Source organism: Cupressus sempervirens, chromosome 2, assembly GCF_028749045.1.
Source record: "Cupressus sempervirens isolate cs-2001-9-10 chromosome 2, ASM2874904v1, whole genome shotgun sequence".
In the NCBI taxonomy this organism is placed as follows: Eukaryota; Viridiplantae; Streptophyta; class Pinopsida; order Cupressales; family Cupressaceae; genus Cupressus; species Cupressus sempervirens.
Genome location: NC_143119.1, coordinates 174,312,132 through 174,335,247, shown reverse-complemented (window position 1 = coordinate 174,335,247; position 23,116 = coordinate 174,312,132). Strand labels below are relative to the sequence as shown.

Here is a 23,116-nt window from a genome sequence, read left to right as displayed (position 1 = left end):
GGGGGAGGCTAATAATGTTTCTGTAAATGGAGAAAAAATGTATATTGATAGAAAAGTTTCAAGGCACAGAGTTTCACACATGGCAGTTCAACTTACAATTGATCCTTATTGAAAAGGATCTACCAGATGTGGTAAGTGGAGCAACAAGAAGGGTAATTGATGCTATTGATCAAATCACATCGTGGACAACAAAGGGTAGAAGGTCAATAGCCTTGGTCGGTCTTGGATTGTGAGATGCATACCTCCATCATATCAACTAACAAAGGCCTTAAAGGAAGTTTGGGATAGTTTGAATTCTTTATTTGGATCGCATACAAGTGCAAAGATGAGTTTAAAGCATACATTTTTTAGGCTAAAAACGATGGAAGGTGATAACATTGTTCAACTTATCAATAACTTTTACTCCTAATTGAATCAACTAGTTGGGATAACTGCTAAAGTAGACGATGATGACTCAAAAGCTATTTTGTTAAATAATGGGCCTCCTAGTTATGGCTATGTAATGTCCCTCGCTGGGCTTAAGCTTAGTTATTTCCAATTTAACACAAATATGATAGTTATGTCCTATGCTAAATGGACGAGATTTAATAATTCAATCAAGGTAAAGGAATAACTCATTCCTTTAATCCAACTAAGTTACCTATGTATATTTGTTGACATCCATACTGACCTTAATACTATTCCAACTTGTGGAAGGAAAGATTAGGTGTATAACCAAGGTTCCTAGAGACCAAATACAATGGGCTCCCTCAAATACAAGTCTGAGCCCATATCCTATCTTGGGATTTTCCCTCAAGATTTTTGGGATGCTAACCCCTATCTTGTCTTGCAATAGATGCCATTGCTTGGATTGAGACAAGCTTGTCTTTGGACATACAACCTTCCTTTCTTAAGCCCAAATGGTAGATAGGATTGAATTAGGTTTCTATATATGATTATAGGTATATATTTGTATGTCTAAGTATATTCATTAGTTATTTATCAAGAATTTATGGGCTTCTGTACTCACTTGATATAGAAATATAAATGCTATAGTTTGTGTCTTATCTTATAAACTAACAGTACAACCGTTGGTTTCAAACTTATTGTTTGGAATGACTTTGCTTGCAAACTAGGATTATCCCTATAATATATAGGGTATATATGCTATATTTGTTATCGTTGGGTGAGTATTTAAGATTCTCTATTATCTCTTTGATTGATTCTAAGTCTCTCCACTTCATCAATGTTCCTTTGGAAGCATTGGTGAATGCTTAATTTATATCTCTCATTGGTGGAGGAGATGCTATGCTTGAGACCTGTCTCCTCCGTATTCCCTTAAAACACACATCATCATTAATTAATCGCTGTTTTGAATGCTTGCATTACTATATTAACTGTTGGCTTGATGAATGGTATATGCTTGTTTACAATAATCACACTTCCCTAATGCTCCTTCCTACATGGCTTAGTCTAGGATGACTTGTCGATAGGAGTCTCTTTTTGTCTTACTGCTCATTGAAAACCCTCCATACAAAGGCAACAAAGAGGAATATGTTCTCTAAATCAAATCAATTGGAGGACCGGGCCATAGGACGTTAGAGGACACTTAACGATTTCTCGTGAGTCACTAGTGATAAGCCTGCAAAATAGTTTTAGTGACAAAACTATTTGTGCCAAAAAGATTAAATCCAAGATCATTTTCTAGGTGGCAGCAACAACTGTCTCATATCATTTTTATTAGAGTGACACTAATTTACAGTGGTGGTTGCATATGCAGCAAAGACAACTTGGTTCTCAAACTTTTTTTATTGTGGTTGGATGTTTTATGTCCTTGATCACATCTCTTGGTTGTTAGTGAATGGATGTGTTTGTCCCCATTCACAAGGTAGTGTAGTGATGGGAAGTGTTTGTCCCTAGTCACACAAGTTGGTGATTATGATTGGATGTGTTTGTCTCAAATCATAATTGTTGTGAGAAGATGTATATGTTCCTGTTCATGACCTTCTTTTGGTTAGACGTGTTTGTCCCTATCCAAATTTCATGTAATACCTTGGATAGATACACTAGCCCCTATCTTTGGATCCATGGATAGATGTGCATGTCCATATACTTGGATAAAAGTACGAAGTGTAGTGAGGCTAGTTTCGTTGTTGCTTGACACAAGTAGATGTGTATGCCCTATTGACCCATTTCACATATTCCCCCATTGCCGATGGGGACCCTTTCTGTTTTTTGTTGGCCTTGCCTTTTTGGCTTTCATTCATGGTAGTTTTGGGCTTAGTTCTGTAAGGTTCCCTGTGTTTTGAATGTGAATTGTTAAAATTGGCCAAGTCTAGAAAAGTGTTGTCCACCTAGCTCCTATAATGGAAATTATTTGTTTCTTTGAGAATTGATCTTTCAAAAAGAATGTCAGTGAAATTTTGAATGTCATGACATGCTATTTTTGGGAATCTCTATTTTTAGTATGTTTCACTACATCCCAGATTGGCCTTCTTTTGAATTTGGAATGACTTACTATTTTTAGGAGTGTCAATTTTTAGTATGTCTATTTTGGCAACAAGTGTGCTATGGCTGATAAATAGACAAAAGGATATCCAATTCTATATCCAGAAGAATGAGCGAGGCAATGAATTAGAAAAAGGTTAAATATGGAAACACATAACTGGTAAGGCATGCAAAACATCAAAAGCATGGCTAAGTTTGAAGAGTGTCTTTAAAATAATATATAGAGAAAAGGAATGTTGAAAGAAATGTGTCAAGCACAAATTCCATGGAATGGAGAAAAATCCTCCAAAAGTAGAAAACCCTTCAAATGAAGTTAATTCTTCCAAATGATGGAAAATCCTCAAAAGTAGAAAAATGCTCCAAAAGAAAAAATTCCTCCAAATGAAGGAAAATTCTCTAAAGTAGAAAAATTCTTAACGACCTCCAAAATCCTCAATTTGCTCTAAATTATACCCTGAGCGGAATTCCCACTTAATCTAGGAATTTCCAAAACTATAGAAAAAATCCGTAGCCATGCTAAAAATTCTCAACTCCCTCAAAAGCCCACATTGAATGGAGTTTTGCCCAAGTTTGGGAATTTTCCAAAGTTGAAGAAAAAAATCCCCCACTCACTCAAAATTCCGCCCTTCTTGTACCAAACATAGTTTTGCTTAAGTTGGGGAATTTTTTAAAGTTGAAAAATCCAAAAGCCCATGTTAGAGGGAATTTTAAAATTAGAAAATCCTTCATGCCCCTTTTTAAGTGTTCAAGTTGAGAAATTTTTTTTGTTGAAGGAATTTGTGGCAGGGTTGGGCTTGATTCTTTTAATACAACTTTTTATTATGTTTATTGAGTCACATAGGCCAAGGGCGAGAGATTGAAATGTAAAGGAGATCGATTTTGAAAATTGATTAAATATTAAATAAGTATTAATAAAGTTTTGCTATCAAAATTTCAAAATTGAAAATTTTGGAAAGTGAACAAATTGAAAAGTTCGAAAAACAAAAAAATTTGGAAATCTTGAAAACTTGGAAATGATAGAAAATTTCTCCTTAATGGTAGAAAAATGGCTGTGTTGAAAAAGATGAAAAATGTCATTAAGTATTGGAAAATTTCTCCTCCATGGAAGAAATTGCAAGGAATAGATACAATTTGGCAAAGTATGAAAATTCCCTCCTGAAATCTCAAATTGCACTCTCTTCAAGTGTGTGCCCATGGGTTAAGAAATGATTAATGAGGATAAACCAAAAAAGGGGAATTCTTGGTAAATATAAGAAAACACGTGAAAAAGTAAATTTAAGCATTAGAGGAGGAAGGTGTGAGGTTTGAAGAGAGAGAAAGAGAGAATTTTGGGAGAAAGAAATTGTTTTTCTAGAGAGGCAGATAATGTAAGAACTTTATATAACATTTTTGAATTTCTTGCATGATTGATGATTCTTATATCGGTTATTTCTATTTTGTAGGAGGAAAAGCTTTAGTTCTAGAATTCAAGAAAAACACTCAAGTCCCAGAAGTCTAGTCCTAGTATCAATGGCATCCAAGTATCGAGTGATCTAGTCCAAGACGTTCAAAGTTCAAAGTTCAAATCTAGAAATCCAAGAAAATGACCAAGGAAGTTCTATACGAGTAATTTCTAAAGTGATGTAATCATCAACGAAAGATTCCAATCCATTTCAAGAAAATAGATCTCAAGCTCGTACATGGGAAGATGGAAATATTTGCAAGGGAGCATTGAAAGTTGGAATTGGGTTACAAAATGATGGAGTCAAGAAAAGACATTACATCACACACAACATGTTGACATGACATCCAAACATCTCTATCAGCTAATCAAGGTTCTTCAAGTAAAAGTCAACACATTTAAGGAAGGGAATCAAGAATCATCCTTTCAGGGTAACATATGCATTTAGTGCATAGTGGGCATTCATTTCACCTCTCTCTTTTGCTGGATGAACATGCGATAGTGGGCATTTATTACCCACTAAGATGGTGGCTTCTTTATGATTGGCTTGTGTGGACAACCTTTTATTAATGTAAATCCCTCTTCTTACCCTAGCTGTAATTAAGGCTAAGGTGGCAAAATTTGGGCCATTGTTATTGTTTTGATTTGGGCCACTCGTTGTTTCTGAGGACCTATATAAAGGCCACTTCTTCTGATTTGTAAGGGAGTGGATTTTGAGATTGTTGCTATGAGCTATTGAGACAATAAAGTTTTTATTGAAGTTTGGTACATACTTGAAGTGTTTTAGTGCTTGCTTGTTCTCTAAATTCCTTCATTAGATTAAGGTGCTGTAGATAAAAATCTTATGATTGCATGGAAAATATGCTTTTGTTTAGATGAGTTCCTTTGGTTCATACTTTTGACATTTTCTAGATTGTAAGTCATTTTGCAAAGTTAGCTTGAACCCCATTCTTGCATATGCTTAACTTCTATCCAATCTCACACCAGTATTGGGGTACAGTGGGATGCGTTTTTGGGACTAGGGGAAAGGGATCTCATTTTTGGGACAGCGGGGGACGATAGCAAGGGGTGGACGGGGTAGGGAGTGGTGTTGTATAGTATATATATAGAACTTGAAATGCTTGTTACGAAATGAAGTTATAGTAGAACATACCAAATTAAAATACTTGAACACAATAAAATTGCAACATGAACTAGAACTATTGAACATCCAACATAGTAACATATTACATACCCAATAAAAAAAATAAAAAGATAAAAATTCAAATAGAAATCCAAGTACTCATTTAGTGGCAGCATGGTTGTAGAATGACGGAGGTGGGGGTACTTGGGTATGCAAGTACCTGGTGCAGGGATGTCTCAAGGACGGGTACTGTGAGGTTTGGGAGGGGGTTGCGAGTCCCTGTGTTACACTGCTTCTATCATTTACATACATTGTTCTTCTTGATGGCATTTGTGGTGATGTGAAAATCTTTTGCATAACCTTTAAAGATTGCACTAGCTCACACAGTGTTTTAGTATAACTCAACAAAGAAGAGCTTGGTTATTGAGGAATTTGCCCACCAAAGTACTATCTATTTTTGGCACCACCCTTAGTAGTAGATTAAATTTTTTGAACCCAATCCCCTTTTCTTTTTGCATATTCTGTGAAAATCCCATAAAAAGTATTTCATTGCAAAATCTTTTGATAGCTCCCTCATCCAACATGATTTTAAATAAGATTTAGTGAATATACGTAAGGCCCTTGCGATCATTAGCAAATTACATCAACCACCGAGCTTATCCCCAGTGAAGACCTAACATAAAAGGAACCTTGAAGTCATCATATGGTCTTCTCACAATCTTAGCATATGTGAGAATTTCTTCAAGAGAGGATAAGGTACATTTGTAATTTGTTCTACTATTTGGTGGGTCATAAAACACACATCAAAAGAAATTGGTGCTAGAGGGAGGGCATGAATTTGAATACTAAATCATCTCAAGTCATCAAGAATAAGAAGAATCATCAAATGTAGAAGTTATTTGAAGACACACCCTCCAACATCGGGCCATCAACAAAATTTGGTGCTAGGAGGGCTAAGACACATTATTCAAGATTCAATAAAAGTTTCACATACTGGAGCATATTAATTCATTCTCTCATGAGGTATGCCAAGCATATTTCCCAGAATCGCCTAAAAATCGCAATAAGATTCATGCCTGGCGATTTTTTCTTGAATCATGAATCGTTGGAGCTAGAATCTTTGTCGTGAATCGGCTGCGACAGCTAGGAAGTTGACTTGGAAATTATTAATCGCCAGAATCTTTTCCGTGAATCGGTCACAGCAGGTAGGAAGTTGACTTGCATCATCTTGGCGGCGTAGTAATTCAGCAAGGAAATGTTGTATTTGTATAGTAGAAAGATATTGAGAAAGCAAGAGTTAAAAAAAAAGAAAAAAGCCGACAAATAAAAAATGTTCAGAATGCATAACGGATGATGCCCAAGGGAAGGGAAAGACATAATTAGGTAGTAAAACATTAGTGGTTGCCAGAAAGAGTGTGGGATCAGGAGGAAATCACAAAAATACTGTGTTCCATGCAGTTTTGTGTGGGTTTCAGAGTGCTAATTTGGTCTTGGCGGCAGGGGCGCTGCCCCTCGACCCTGCTGGGGGCGTTGCCCCCTAGACCCCCAGTTACTGCGGTAATCAGTCGTGAGAAGTCTGACCAGTTGATGAAACTTGGAGCTATTGCAGGCATGGAGTGTCTGTGGTGGAGAGAACAATAGAGCAAGCCTTTCGAAAGGGGTGATACGCATTGAAGCACTTGGAGTAGGTGTTTGACGTGAAGCTGTCTTATAATAACTAAGGCAGTTGTCTTATAAAAACTCTTTACCCCATGCGGTAAACACAAACTTCCATGTCTATGTATGTTAAGTTTTAACTTCTATTTGATGATGTTATAGCGTGTTTAAGTTATATTCAATAAAGGGTGCATGAAATAAGTTTTAAATTGTTAAAATCTCTAAATTTAAAGGGTTTTTTCAAATTTGCCAATTCATCACCGATTCATGATTCGATTTGGCCTTGCCGATTCCGATATGATTCTGATTCTTGTTACTTTGATGCCAAGTAATCCTAAGATCTACTCTATGAGAAAAAAAACTGCAAGAATTGAATTTTGATTCAAGCCTAGGCGAGTCAGCATCTACAAGTCAGAATTTACCAAGTGTAGTCGATCTTGCAAGAGTTTTTCGGACTCCACCATTGCATCGTCAAGCACAAGGAGACATTTATGAGTAACAAGAATTAACACAAGGAGTTCCACAAGGAACTACGCAAATCCAAGAACCGTATGTGCAAATACCTATATAAGTTGTTGCACCTACAACCGCTCATCGACAAGTTCTAGCAATGGCCCAACAACAACAATGCCGTCCATAGATTGCATCACCCCTTGTGACATTTTCTGCTTACCTTTATATGCTGAAGAGTCTTGAATACTTTTGTCCTAAATTTCTTGTGATCGATGTTAACTATGCTACTGATGAACACATTAAGATTTTCGAGGATGCCCTTCAAAACATAAATGTTCAAGAATAGGACATTGCATGCAAATTGTACCTGTATTCATTAGGCAAGGAGGCATTTTACCGGTTCATTAATCTACCCATGAATTCAAGACCAACCTGGCAAGAATTGAAGGAAGCATTTCTTAGAAAGTTTAGATTGCCTATCACCCTTGGTGAATAGTATAGGCAATTCATTGCGATAAGGGGACATGAATGTGAATTGATCGGTGCTTTCAATAACTGATTTCAAAGGGCTTATTCAAGGTTGTGAGATCCTTTTTGCATAGGTGATGGTATAGTATGACCTATTTACTATGCAGTCTTGGATTGTTTCACTTCCATGTTTGTTTAGAAAGCTCATCCGCCTCCTACTTGTCAAATTCAAACATATCCTGAGGTTGAGAGAATTAGTTTATAGTCACCAGAAACCACAAATGGAGCACTTAGTTACTTTGGAATTGCAAATCTGTTGAAATAAGGAATGTTGAACTATGCTCCCACTATCAAGACTGTTCCCATTGAATCAATTGGTGAAGCATCTTGGTGCTCCTATGTCTCAGTTATGTAATGGGTGGTGTACAATACTTTCTTGTCAACTACTGATGGAATATTCTCAAACAATTAGTAATGTAGTGAATCCTTCTCATTGGTGGCACACTAAGGTAGGTAGTCTAAAACATCCAATAATGGCAGATAGCTTGGATGACTCTTCCACTAAAATCCATTTATGAATTGTAGATTTGAAGGGATATTTTTGTAATTACAAAAGGGAAATAAATCAAACTTGTACATTGGTGATCTCTGTGCGAAATCACTCTAAGGAACTGTGGTTTTCCTCCTCCAATCCCATACATAGAGGGTTTTTCTCCTTGGATTAATATTTGTTAAATATTAATGATAATTTCATTTTATAATGTTCATTTAAGTGTTCCTTAATGCTGAAAATTACTTTTGCCCTTGTATCGAGATTGCATTTGTTGTGTTGGATAGTACCATTTATTCTACTATATATGATGAGATTTAGGTTTTATATTAATTTTGAAGAGATGTTACAATATTTTAATAATAATAATAATAACATATTGCATGTTTAAATTTATAAAATTAACATTATTATATATAAAATATTGTTATCTACTTATATATATATAGCAAGCCCCCAGTCCCAGATACTTGGCGAAACACTGGAAAAAATTCATTTAAATAACTAGTGTTCTTAATCACCATTGCTGATGCCTTTTTAAGGGATGCCACCATACTCTGTTGAAATAGTGTGTTCTTTTTTTCAGTGCCTGTAAGTAATTTTAGTCCATGTTATTTATGCGCTTTTCATCTAGATTGATTTAGTCACTTCTTGTTTACCAAGTTTCATATTGGAACTTTTTGCATGTTTATGAACACTCCTTCCTTTTTCCCATTATTTTTTTTGTCTAAACTTGTATACAGTTACACTATGCAGTCATTAATTGGAATAAAAAACTCCAATCAACAGCTCCTGGTTTTTTTATTGCAGAGTCAAAGGAGAAAATTGTTGCACACTTGGCCAATTTCGCATATGATCCGTATAATTATAATTTTCTTCGGAAGGTATTAAAATATGTTATTTACATGAATAAGTTTGAAGTAAATACACCATTTTGCAAAACTGATATTGAATTTTATACATCTGCAGCTGAATGTGTTGGACTTATTCCTTGATTGCCTTACAGAACCAAATGAAAAGTTGGTAGAATTCGGGCTTGGGGGCATATGCAACTCTTGTGCTGGTAACTTTAGATTCAGATTATTTTTCCTACAATGAAGCATTTTATTTTTTCAGTAGTGTACATGCAAGAGGAGGTGTAGATATGCAAATATTGTCTTTTGTGTTTTTATGTAGAAGCATGCGACCAAATAAAATGTACTGACGACCAGTAGGGTGTTGTCGAGGGTATATTGCATTAGTTACAATCTGTGATTGATGAAATATAAAAGGTTCACATGCATATTTCACAAACAAAAACTTAGAAATAAAGTGGAGATATCTCTAATGATGTCTGAATTGTTTAATCATAGATACAACAAATGCAGCAGTTATTATTAAAAATGGTGGTATCCCTCTTATAGTATCTTGCCTCTCCAGTCCAGTACAAAATATGGTAAGTAATATTTTCCTTGTAATTTTTCCAGTTTATTCTTCTTGTCAAAATTTGCATACGTACTAGAATTTGAGGAGAAAAGTATCTATCCTTTCCGGGTTTTGTTGCTTCAGAGGACATCTACTATTCACGATATGTTTATTTATTAGGGAATGATTTAAATTTCAAAGACGGTTTCTCAAAGCCTAATCCTTTCTCAAACTTTAGCTAAGATAGGGTGCATTTGGGTAAGCCAATATTTTAAAACAAATATGTGTCCCTTATTTGAAAACTCATGTTTACAAATTTTAAAGCGAATATACTGAAGTATCATCATAAGTGAGGTTTGGAGCAAATATGCGAAGGGGCCCATTTGTTTTGTTACCAAATTGAAGAGAGAATGATTATATTGAGAGGGGGAGTGAATCAGTACAATAAATACTTCGCCAATTTAACATTTTTATCCAAACAACTGACTTAATACCTTTTAATGCTGAAATCAATAATTATGCACATGGACACAATGATGCAAGATTTACATGGAAACCCAATGCGGGAGAAAACCACAGCAAATAAATGCTTTTTATACAAACTTGTTCTTTTACAATATTTTGTAGGCTCCAACCTGTTAGAGGCTCCAACCCCTATGTTTATGAGCACCGACTTACTGGAAGCTCAAACTCCCACACTTTGTAGGCACCGACCTACTGGAAGCACCAAACCCCACTGCTGTCTTTGAGAGCACCAACCCACTGCACATGAACATTTCTTCCACCTTGATGATGTTGCTTACCCAACTGACGATGGACAATTAAATCACACCTATAGTTTCTTCTTTATATTTTTGCATAAATCTTGTTTGTATCTGCATATACACTTCTATATCTATATGGAATAAACATTCCTTTTTCAATATCTGCATAAATCCTCTTATATTCTTTTCTGTCTCATGCTTTTAATATATATAACAGATCAATAAATCTGTATACATATATTCTGTCCTTTTCACTCTACTCGCATATGTTTCATACTCTTTTCTTTATACATACTTCATATCTCACGTCCATTTCTTTTCTTCAAACTCAACCTATATATATATATAGATATGCCTTCATCTTCTTAAAGTCATTACTTACCATTTGAAAAAACATGCCCCCCATTTTTAGCATGCCGAATAAATCTGAAGTTGTTGCCTTATTATTTTTTGGTATATGATAAACGAAACACACATTTCATTATTTTTAAGCAAGCCAAACTAGTTTATTTTTCTCTTCCCATGTATTTGCTTGCCCTTTCGATCTGATGTCTCTAATGATATTATTCCTCGATATGTAGCCAACGATTCTTCTCAGGTTTATTGTCTTGTCTGATTGCACATGATTACTGTCAATTTGTCTCCAGAGTGATTCATTATCCTAGCGCTTGTCAATTCTCTGTTGCTGCAAATTCTTTTCTATTGCTCAGTCTTTGTAGCACAGAGATCATTCCATTTAAAAGTGCTTTATTATTTGTGACCCTCTTTTAATTTGCATCATTCTGTAAATACATGTACGCTGGTTCATCATGTGCTCTGTATCCTTGTTATCATTCATCGCGCCAAGCTCAATTTCTGAATATTGTGCCTTTGTCCAACCTTTATCCGGGGCTTCTGTATAATTTCGGGTTACTCTTTACTACTATCGTCTATACTCATCATGATTCAATGCTATTCCACTCCTGGAGACCTCCGAACTTACTCTGTCTTTCATTACTGATCGATTCCAATCATTGCTTATTTTATTATGCTTAGATTGCTGTTTGCAACTGCCATCATCTATATCAGTACTCCCTTCACACTGGAACCATGAAATTTATGTCACTGTGTATTTGATCATCGCTGAGGTCCTTATTGTCATTATCATTTTCATTTCTGCAGTGTTCGCCATGACTCATCCCTGAAAGGTAGTTTATTCCTTTGTTCATGTAATCGTATGTTTTGTCCGCAGTCTTGATGACGTTTTTCTTCGGAAAGATTGCTCCATATTTCCTGTGTAAACTATCACTCGATGCATCATGAATACCATCAGTTCTGCATACTAAAACCATTGTTCTTGACTATGTATGACTTGTATATTTTTCTTGGTGTTCATATGATGCCTGTAGCAAGATAAATATCTGTTGACTTCATCACATCCGTATACGGATACTTTATTTATGGCCATGAGATGATATTGAAAAATCGGTGCTTCATGAATCCCTGCTATAGTATATCATATTACGTGACGCTGTCTTCTGTGTTGCATTTATGGTGTTCAAACTCTGTTGGTTCATTGATTTTAGTAGAGACAATATATATCTCTGTTCGCTGCTCCAAGTATATTTACAAATATTGCTGTTACAATAATGTTTATTAATACATATTTGCTAACATCATGAATACTAATTTTCCCTCTTTTTAATCCTTTGGTCCTTTGCATATTCACCAGATCTTATTATATTGAATCTTTAGCTTTGTTTCTTTACAGCATTCTCTGATTGCAGATACTTCCTTTTCCAGATATTAACTTCTTCTTTGTTCCATTGATGGTTTGTGAAGTCTTTTTATAATATGGATATTGATTACATTAAATGCAGATCCACTGATTTGGTACTCTATAAAACTTCAACATCAGTGACAATATCTCAACACAAATTTTATTTAATCTCTTTGTTTGGAGGGGACAGTTATTTCTCAGCCGTTACATTGATATCATATATTTTTACAAGCACCCCTTTGTTTCCCCCCAAAAAGGTTATATAACATAAGAAGCTAGTCTATTATTCTGATTATTTCGTTTCATTTATATTAATGGTTAAGCAGGATTACTGAGGGATGAACTTATGGTTCTGGATCTGTATTGTTAGGTGCGGTAAATACTAAAGGGTATTCTTTGCTTGTAATGAAAGCTGGCTGAAGTGTTTCCTTGTTGATCCTTGGTCAAAGGACTTTTTAACCATGTGAGGTGTCATGTCCCTCACATAGATATTACTTATGAGAAAATCATCTTATTTAAGATGGCATGATTTTCTTAAATAGACGAGAAAAACAATCTCCAATGAATTAATCAGCATACTCTCATTCCAAGTGGACTTTACAATTTTCTTGAATACATGAGAAAAGAAGACTCCAGTGAATTCATCAGTATACTGTCATTTCAAGTTGAGATGCATTGTAACATGCCAAAGGATTACAAAAAGTGCTGATGCGACCAATATGCTACAAGCAATAAAATAAAGAAGGGCGCAAAGAATAATAAATTTGATATCGGGGCTATCAAACCTAGAGTTTTAATATAGTTTATTTAATAATTTTGGGGACATTACAGTCCTCCCCATCCATAGATTGCTTTCCCTCAAGCAATCGTGAACTCGATCTTGGGATTCCAGCTAAGGGTGGGTCATGAATCCTGCCTGTGATTATCTTCATCAGTTTTGAGTGGGGTACCAATTAGATTTTATCGTTGTAGTAAATGTCATCATCAACCACCTTGTACCTATCATCCTATGTGTAACCAGCCTTTAATTGACGCACAAAGGTGTTCTTGGAGTACTTAACCAACAAATGAGCCTTCTGTAATGACCCTATCTAGTTATGACTAATCAAAATCAGTTTTCTCAGACTTATTAATGTCCAAAAATGACTGTTCTGGCAAGGCAAACTTAAGAGTGGATATTTTGCTAATAAGTGCACTAATGTCAGCACTGATTGCATTACACTTAACCCTCAAAACATAAATATATATTCAAGGCTTGCATCTAACTATTGCACTTCACGGAAAATGAACTCATACATAAGGAATTTAGTTTGGGAATTACAATTGCAAATTATAAACATGAACCAGTTATTTGCTCCCAAATTAATACAAGAAATTTACAGCTCCAAGCCAATAAATGATAACTGATTGCAGATGTCATTCACTGTTTCAGGCATATATGAAAATGACATTTGCAAGTACTTTAAACAATAAATCGGGAACCTGTTATTGCAGGAGCTTCTTCCCAAGCTCCCATGGCAGCATGCTCGCTAAATTCCACACCTTAGTGATTAAATCGCAGCTCCTTTCAAAGGTACAGGCATAATCAATATGCTAGGTGGCCGCAGATAGCAGAAGCAATTCGCAGACCACTAAGAAACTGGCCGCTGACCTGTAGAATAGTTTTGCAGGCCCTAAAACTTCAACGCAGGGCTATCATGCATGCCCGCAGCTCCTAAAATGTGATTGCAGCTCCCTCTAGATAAATTGCAAGGCTTGTAAAGGTGACACCCACCCTGCAAATTGATATAATAGCCTGTGGTTCAGGCATTGGAACTTGCAGCATCAAATCACTGGCTTCCAGATGGTAATCAAAAGCCTTCAGTATTCAGATTGAGCCTCAATTACAATTGCAGGTTGGCAATAATTCTCCAGTAAATTCTCTTCACAAATCTTCACAATTACCTCCAGTAAACTAATCTCCCTAGACACAGAAAATACAGTAGGAGAGAAATATAATCCAGATCAAACAATTCACAATACCTCAGTTGTGGATTGCCAAGCACTTCGCAGAATCTCAGTCTCAACCCTTATACTGCACAAGGGCAGTACAATTCAGAACCTCAGAAAAGCCACAAAGGCAACACAAATAAATAAATATTCAAGTGCCCTTTGATGAGCTCATATTATAATCCCTTTTTAACAAAAGTTTCCCAAAAGAACTCAACTTCAGAAATTGCGAAAGTTTCCCAAAATAACTCAACTCTTGAAACTTTCCAAGACAACTCTTTTAGTAACACATTTGGCTGAGGCATATAATTAATTAAATAAATAGCCCCTTCCAATGATGACTCAACCCTCAATTTAAGTGAAGTTATAAAGTTAAATTATAACTCTATAATAAGCTATTTAATAATTTAATAATAATATGGCCACTAAAAATATAATAACTCCCAAATAATCACCATTTAAATATTTCATCTGAAATAGGAGCCACAACTATAATTTCTCCATGTGACCAAATGAACTTTTCAAAAATAGAAAGGGTCCATCTCAATCAAAATCTGACTTACCAAAAATAGTAAGTAAACAAAACTAAGCCCAAATAAAGTCCAATTTGAGCCAAATGAAGACTGACCTATAACTTACTGAATTGTGGAGAAGACAAGACCCTCCCAAGCTAACCCATTGCCTCAGAAAATGCTCTATCCACAATAATTAGCTTATGAGGATCCAATAATAGGCTAATCTCTCAAACTTTGATGTTGGCAAAAATTGGGACATATAATCCTTCCTCCCTGAGATTGCTTGTACTCAAGCAATCTGGCAACACAGTGAACTCCAACCTCCACCTGGATCCCAAATGAAGAATCACATGATACCCCTGTCAACATTGAATCAACTGAATACCACTAACATCATCAAGACCAACAACATAACCTGCAGCATAATACTCAGACCTTGTGCTAATGATGTAGAAGTTAGGATATCACCAGAAGACAGCTCCATAGTAAATCTCATTATACTCTTCTTTGTAGTCACCACCCACATAATATATATTGGACTGGAATCTTGATCATTAAACCCCACAAAAGATGTAGCTACAGAACTTGGTGCAACATGGGGTTCCCTGTCGATACTCTTATCCCAACAATACCTGTAATTGCAATAGGTGTAACTACATACTTGTCATAATCTGTGGCTACAGGAACAATACCAATTGTGGCTATAGGAAATTGAGCCATGTTTGCAAATGGTGAAAAATTAGCCCAACTCCTCTCAGGTGAGTGCCCAACATCAATCTCAAAAAGGGGATTATCATAAGACAATGTTGCATCCATGTCGAACATAGGATTGTACACGAAGTGAACCTCACCACTGTGCTGAGCTGAACTATAATATGACCCTTCCTCGACATTACTCACCTCATCATCAATGACATGTGTACTATCATCAAACACACATCACCAACCACATGCATATCTCTAAACTTCTCCATAGATGGCTCAACCGGCATAGAAGTAGCTGCCGATATGACTGTATCGTCACATGCTCCTATTCCCACTACCATTGCATTGCCATTGAATGCATGATCCTGGGAACTCATTCCAACTACTGCACCATCCGACTCAACTTGACATGAATTATCATCACACTCCACATCCACTATGACCAACTCGTGCAATGACTCATAAGAAATGTCCCGTAGAACTATACCCACCATGGTATCATCATATTTCTTACTTCGAAAAAGCGATATCACACTCTGCTGAAAACCTGGTTGCAAAATCAGATTTGACATCCACTTGTTGGTTCGTGTCAGCTCATTCACTAGCACATCCATTTGTTTCACAATACCTCATATCTCATATTCTCCATGCCTAGGTAGCGAAGTACGCCCTTTACAAGTACAATATCTACTTGGAATGAATCTCCTATCACCATCCATGACATTGAATTAATCTGATAACTAAGCCCAATTCCTACAGGTTGGCAGGAAACTGCTATGATACTACTGTAATAACCCTGTCTAGTCATGACTAAAATCAGTTATCTCAGACGTGGTAATGTCTAAAATGGCTGTTCTTGCAAGGCAAACTTAAGAGTGGATATTTTGCTAGTAAGTGCACTAATGTCAGCACTGATTGCATTACACTTAACCCTCAAAACATAAATAAATATTCAAGGCTTGCATCCAACTATTGCACTTAACTGAAAATGAACTCATACATAAGAAATTCAGTTTGGGAATTACAATTGCAAATTATAAACATGAACCTGTTATATTCTCCCAAATCAATAGTAGAAATTTACATCTCCAAGCCAATAAATGATAACTGAATGCAGATTTTTACTGTTTCAGGCATATATGAAAATGACGTTTGCAAGTAATTTAAACAATAAATTGGGAACTTGTTATTGCAGGAGCTTCTTCCCAAGTTCCCATGGCAGCATGCTTGCTAAATTCCTCACCCTAATGATTAAATTGCAAGTTTCTTTCAAAGCTACAGGCATTCTCAATATGCCATGCGACCACAAATAACACAAGTAAATCACAGACCACTAAGAAACTGGCCACTGATCTGTAGAATGGTTTTGCAGGTTGTAAAACTCCAACGCAGGGCTATCATGCATGCCCAAGGCTCCTAAATTCTGATCGCAACTCCCTCTAGATAAACCGGAAGGCTTGTAACTGTGACGCTCACCCTGCAATTTGGTATAATAGCTCATGGTTTAGTCAATGGAACTTGCAGCATCAAATCACTACCTTCCAGATGGTAATCGACAACCTCCAATATTTAGATTGAGCCTTCTCAATTACAATTGCAGGTTGGCAATAATTCTCCAGTAAATTCTCTTCACAAATCTTCACAATTACCTTCAACAAACTAATCTCCTTAGACACAACAAATACAGTAGGAGAGAAATATAATCCCGATCAAACAATTCACAATACCTCAATTGTGAATTGCCAAGCACTTCTCAGAATCTCAGTCTCAACCCTTATACTTCAGCAAGGGCAACACTTCAGAACCTTAGAAAAGCCACAAAGGCAACAAAAACAAATAAATATTCAAGCGTCCCTTTTCCAATAAGATGAGCTCATATTTATAATCCCTTTTTAACAAAAATTTCTCAAAAGAACTCAACTTCAGAAATTGCGAAAGTTTCCCAAAAGAATTCAGCGCTTGAAATTTTCCAATACAACTCTTTTAGTAACATTTAATACTTGGCTTAGGCATATAATTAATTAAATAAATGTCTCCTTCCAATGATAACTCAACCGTTAACTTAAGTGAAGTTATAAAGTTAAGTCATAACTTTATAATAAGCCATTTAATAATTTAATATTAATTTGGCCACTGAAAATATAATAAATCCTCAAATTCTCATCATTTAAATATGTCGTTTGAAATAGGGGCCACACCTATTATTTCTCCATATGACCAAATGCACTTTCCAAAAATATAAAGGGTCCATCTCAATCAACACCTGGCTTACCACATAGGAGGTACACAAAACTAAGCCTGAACAAAGTCCAATTTGAGCCAAACAAAACCAACTTGTAACTTATTGAATTTTGGAGAAGACAAGACCCTACCAAGCCAAGCCACTGCCTTAGATGACCCTCTATCCGCAATAATTAGCCTACGAGGATCCAATATAGGATAATCTCTCAAACTCGGATGCTGGCAAAAATGGGGACATTACACCTAATTATTCAAAGTCTGAAATAATGAGCCCAAGGTAGGTATCTTGGGTATAGTGTTGGATGTCATCTTGTTTGCATCTCTTGTGTTAAAATTATATGTCTAAATTACATCTCGTCTAAAAATTACCTCTATCTTCTTCATTGAAATTTGTTGTGGTCCTGAATTTGACATCTCCCTTAGAATCACTTTCTTGCCATCCATCTCAAATAAGAACTCCATCCTTTTGAAACTCACAGTGTATTTGTTAAGGGTCTCCTTTTGAATGTCGAGTATGACATCTGTGTCATCTAGATTTAATACAAAGAAATCATTTGTCACTATATAGCTTCCCATGGTAATGCTGGGTCGAGGATTCACGTGAGTGCAGGCTAGTAAAGTTCCCCCCGCCACCTTGACCACAAATCCCCCATGCTCCACTGTACACAAAGTCCTTTTAGTGACTAGTGATGAATTGATGAAATTGAGTGTGGCATCACTATCAAGCATGGTTGTGACTCGCTCTATGTGAAGTGAGCCACAAACCTGAAATATACTACTTCCGGTTGTTGCAAAAGGTGTAGCAATGGAACCACCCTTTTGTACAAGTGTGACAAGCCTCTTTGCACGATTAGTTTCTTCCTCTTGCACTTTGGGTTTTTTAATTTCTTCCTCATCTTAGGTAACACCTCAATATAGTGGATCTTTCCTTTGTCGAGACAATGATAGTTCGGTCCTCAAGGTACGTTGCAAGTGAAACAAACCTTCCTCCTTGGGAGCTATTAATGAGTGACCTCATCTAATGGTGGTTTCTTTTGAGTTGTCTCCTTATCTTTGTCCTCTTGAGGGGGTGGTGGTGGGGAATGCGTGTAATTCCTAGAAGATGTGGCCATGTCTTGCACTTTCTTAAATGCTTCAATGAGCGTGTTTGGTTTGAAACCTTTCACGCAACCTTTAGAGGTTTCCTCAGCCTATCCATGAACAACACAATTTGATGCCTCTCTTGTTAATCATTGTAGCTTTGATTGGTTGATTCTAATTGATGAAGTCAAATGTTTGAATTATTTATCATTCACTATTATTATAAATAAGCATTATTATTATTGATAATAATTATTAAGTAGATATATATCTATATATACACATAATAATAATTATTGTCATATATTATAATCATGATAATACATTGTGCAAATATTATTATTGATATCAACTGATATGTCGATTAGTAAAATAAACTTATAAACATAAGTATCAACTGTCATCGATAGCTATTAACACAAGGAGGATAACAAATAGTTATTAGGGTCAATAAAAATATGGATTGTGACAACCACAGTCTATAACGATATGGACTGTGATAACGAAAGTTGATAACATTATCAACCGTGGTTATCATTGATATTAGATCGACTGTGCTCTGATGTATTGAGTACGTAATGTTATTGATGTTAATGATGGTGAGTTGATCATGGTTATCGGATAGTTTCATGATAGTCAATGATATATGTTAAAGCAATAATGTGAGTTAAGATATTAACAAAGGGCATGTCTCATGTAGAGACATATCCCTACACAAAGTGTTGTTCATGGGGGGACATGTCTCTACGGGAGACATGCTTCTTTATATCATATACATATTCCTTGAAAGATTAACTTGAAACACATAGAAATCAATAAGTGTTATTAGAAGTTAAAGAAGAGATATATCATACCATTTCAAGTAGAAAGCATTACATTATGCATCTAGGAAACTTAAATTAAAATTAAAATTTCCTATACCTAAATTTGATCAAACTTTAACATGGCATCAGAGCCAAGTTCTTAACATGAACTAGCCTAGCAAAACAATGCAGAGTACAAGGCTTGGGCATGTCTTGTGTTGTGTATATATTTATATATATTCATCACAAGCTCAACATGTGTCCCTCGGGTTTCAAAATGGTAGATTCGACAAACAATAGTAAGGATTCTCTTTAGGGTCATCGTTTGAAGTGGACATAGCAATTTGAATGAATGACAACTATTGAATTGGCTTTGCATATAGAAAGCCATAGTGGGCAATGTTTTCCAAAGCCTGTGGTCATTTGTGTGTATCAATCTCTTGGGATTAAAAACATTATATTGTTCACATGTGATGGTATATAATTTAATTAATCTATAAGACTTCATTACGAACGATTGAAGTTATTTGTTGGCACAACAACTTGATTTGGACAACTTTATTTATCTACAACAAGACTTCTTAATCGTTGACCTAGGAGTGGAGCCATATCGATTTGTATTGACATTTGTAGGAAGGGGGATCTTCAATTGTTGTTGTGTAGATTGGCGAAGAACTAGAATGTTCAGAACGGATTCTATATTTAGTACCTTAGCCTTTGCATGTGGAATATGTCGTGGGCATATCCTTGGTACAAGTGATGTGGAATTAGTTACCTATAAGTATATTGAAGTTGTGGAAAAGTGTTTTGGACCTCATAATCTATGAATGAGGTCAGTGAAAGACCATAATCTATGTTTGTGTACAAACGCTATTGCTTGGTCGGGCTTTTCACTGATTTGCACATAAAGTTAGTGGTCAATGTACCTTGCATTGGGGCTGAAATTTTTCTTTGGCGGTTTCATATTCATAGTTTATGTTTGGACATAATTTGTGATAGAAGCTCGTATTTGTTATTGGATGGTGCATGTTCTACAAAAGATCAAATGTGGAGGAATTACTGGTGGTGATTATCTTGGCTTTATTTCTCCATGTCAAATAAATTTAATGATCAATACTTTTAAATTCAATGACATTGGATTATGGTAAATATGATGTACATGTACGATAAGCCCCTCTTGTTCCTCCTCTATAAAGTAATATGACATCATTGTTGGCAATCATGATGATCCTTTGGGTTGCTTCTATAATTACACTTTTAGGGCGAGCGCTCAATGAGGCATTTTGTGGAATGAGATTAAAGATGCCAAATGCATTATAGAGATGGACAGGAAGAAACATGATTTGTAGAGGCCTCCTGAGAATCTTGAGTATATGATAGATCTTATTGTTTCTTCCTTCCAGCCTAGGAGTGACAGGGGCAAGCAATTTTTAGATGCCTACAAATTGATAATGAATGCAATTTGATCCTTGAGAATGGCATAATATTCTGATATTGCTCAGGTTCAAATCTATGAAATGTGAGAGGGAAGTGTGAACATTGAGGATGAGATCAAACATTTGAAGGAAAGAGTGTATTTTTTATTGGCCTAAGTACCTTTCGAAAAGTCTACCAAATCTTGAAGATAAAGACGAGCCTCCTAATTGGCTTTGTGTCCAATTTGTGTGGTGGTGAATTCACATTATTGCTAACCTCACATTATATTCAACCTACAATGGTTTTGGTTTGGCTCAAGCATCTTTATGACAAACTTGTTATTGTTTTCGCACTTATACTAACAACGTGGGGACCCACCTTTTGTGGCACTCCCAAACCTTATAGTAAAACAAGGATACAAACTACCTCTTTATATATAGACTAGTAGTGTTAGATATCAAAGAGAGCCTTGGAATGGTTCAAAATTCTTGTGTTGGCCGCAAGACTATGCGTCTTTTAGTTGTTCCAATTTCAAGGAGTTGATGAGTCATGAAGCTTATTTATGCTCTAAAAATCATTGGCATATTGCTTGTAATAATATACTTGGGAGGACTTGATTTGAATCATTATTTTATGGGTCCTATTGATCCTTCAATGTGTTGTGCTATCAATCTGCAATCAAGGATTGCCACAATTGAAGTTGGGCAATGTACTTTATATTTTCACCTTGGTCATGTTTTGGTGTTGACAAATTGGTGCAGTTGTTGCAAAGACCCGTACAAAGAGAAAGATTTTACTGTTTATTTGTTGTGATTATAGAGATTTTACCTTTTGAGATATTGGAGTTCTATGAATATCCTTCCTAAAGGATCGTCCTTCTGGTTTGATATCCTTAGAACTAATAACTTTCGTCATTCCCTCTTGATCTACCCACATGTGCAGTAATAAGGTTTTAGCTTTCGACAAATCCTATCTGCACTCCTTGTTAGTTCACATAATACATATAACTGATTTGTGGCTCACTTTATCTTTGGAAGAATTTAAAGTGATCAAAGAGTATCTATGATTATTCAAATGATGTAGTTAGTAGACTATATACTCTTGTGAATCTAATAATATAAACAACAATCATGATTAAATTCTATAGAGTTTTCTATGAAGAAGACTGCTTGGAAGGATTACACTTATTGCCTATGAAGAGTTACATTCAAAGGGGAGATGTCTCTCAAATATTTTGAGTGTGTGTTTACTTCACAAATGAAGGGCTTTATAGAAACCATTGAAATAAAAAATGGGAGTACAAATGATGTACTCAAATTGTTTGACAAATGCTTATATGGAGGTGGTTTTGGATTTGATGCATATGGAAGGTCTATTGCTTCGTGAGTACAATTGGGAACAACATTTTTGCTTTGGATGTCGATTTTTAGTGGTAGGACCTTCATTGGAACAACTTGCATCAAGGATGTTGATGTACATTTCGTCCAAAATAATTAGATAAGTATATTATTAGTAGAGAGGAATCCATTCTTATTTGCTCATTATAGTCTCTCTCTTATATGTATTTATGTATGTACAATAAGAGTTATTTGCCTTGATGTTTTCCTTTGTCTCCGGGGATGTTCTCGCAAGAAAAGAAGAATGGCACATTAGGCATGCTACCAAAATATTATGCAGGACTCAATCTTATGACAGTAGCTCCAAAGTGGTTTTGGATCTATGATTCCATAGTCATATGTTGATCATGCTAGATAAGGTGAGGCTATTCAAGCAAGACATCTTCTGTGATTGGGATTATGAGTACCCTTCTATAACAAGAGGGACCCTAGCATTTCACTAGAGGCAACCTTGGTCGAAGAGGTCAAGAGATTGATGCATATACTTGAAGCTTCAAAAGGGAACCACATATCTTGAATGCTTGGTGTTATCAAGCCTGAAGATAAATGCATAGTTTATTATATTTGCTCATGTTACTGTGAATCAAGGTATGCTTCTGTGATAGAGTGAGTAGATAGAGGATATGCTTCAGTTGACTTTAGAAGATCTTGGTCATATTGATTCAGAGGGAGTAGACCGCGTCGAGATGAATTCTCTAGTGATCAGGAGACTGTAAGAGTCAGAGGACCATGATTCATGAGATGAAGCTCCATGTGTTTAGACTAAAAGGCCTTTATGCAAATGCCTAAACCATAGATGGATACTTGAAGTGCTATTCATTCAGAGTACATTATCACTAAAGATTTGACAACCAATATTTTCTCC

General features: G+C 35.8%; 1 protein-coding gene across 2 annotated transcripts in view; it reads left to right on the top strand.

Moving 5' to 3' along the window:
* Positions 1–23,116, top strand: part of LOC149571623 (ARM repeat superfamily protein) — an 82,785-nt gene that overhangs the window by 57,940 nt on the left and 1,729 nt on the right. For both annotated transcript variants that reach the window (XM_089813090.1, XM_089813091.1), the window contains exons 3-5: positions 8,989–9,062; positions 9,148–9,241; positions 9,531–9,613. In XM_089813090.1, coding sequence (XP_089669216.1) covers positions 8,989–9,062; positions 9,148–9,241; positions 9,531–9,613 — 251 coding nt within the window. The remainder of the gene's footprint in view (positions 1–8,988; positions 9,063–9,147; positions 9,242–9,530; positions 9,614–23,116) is intronic.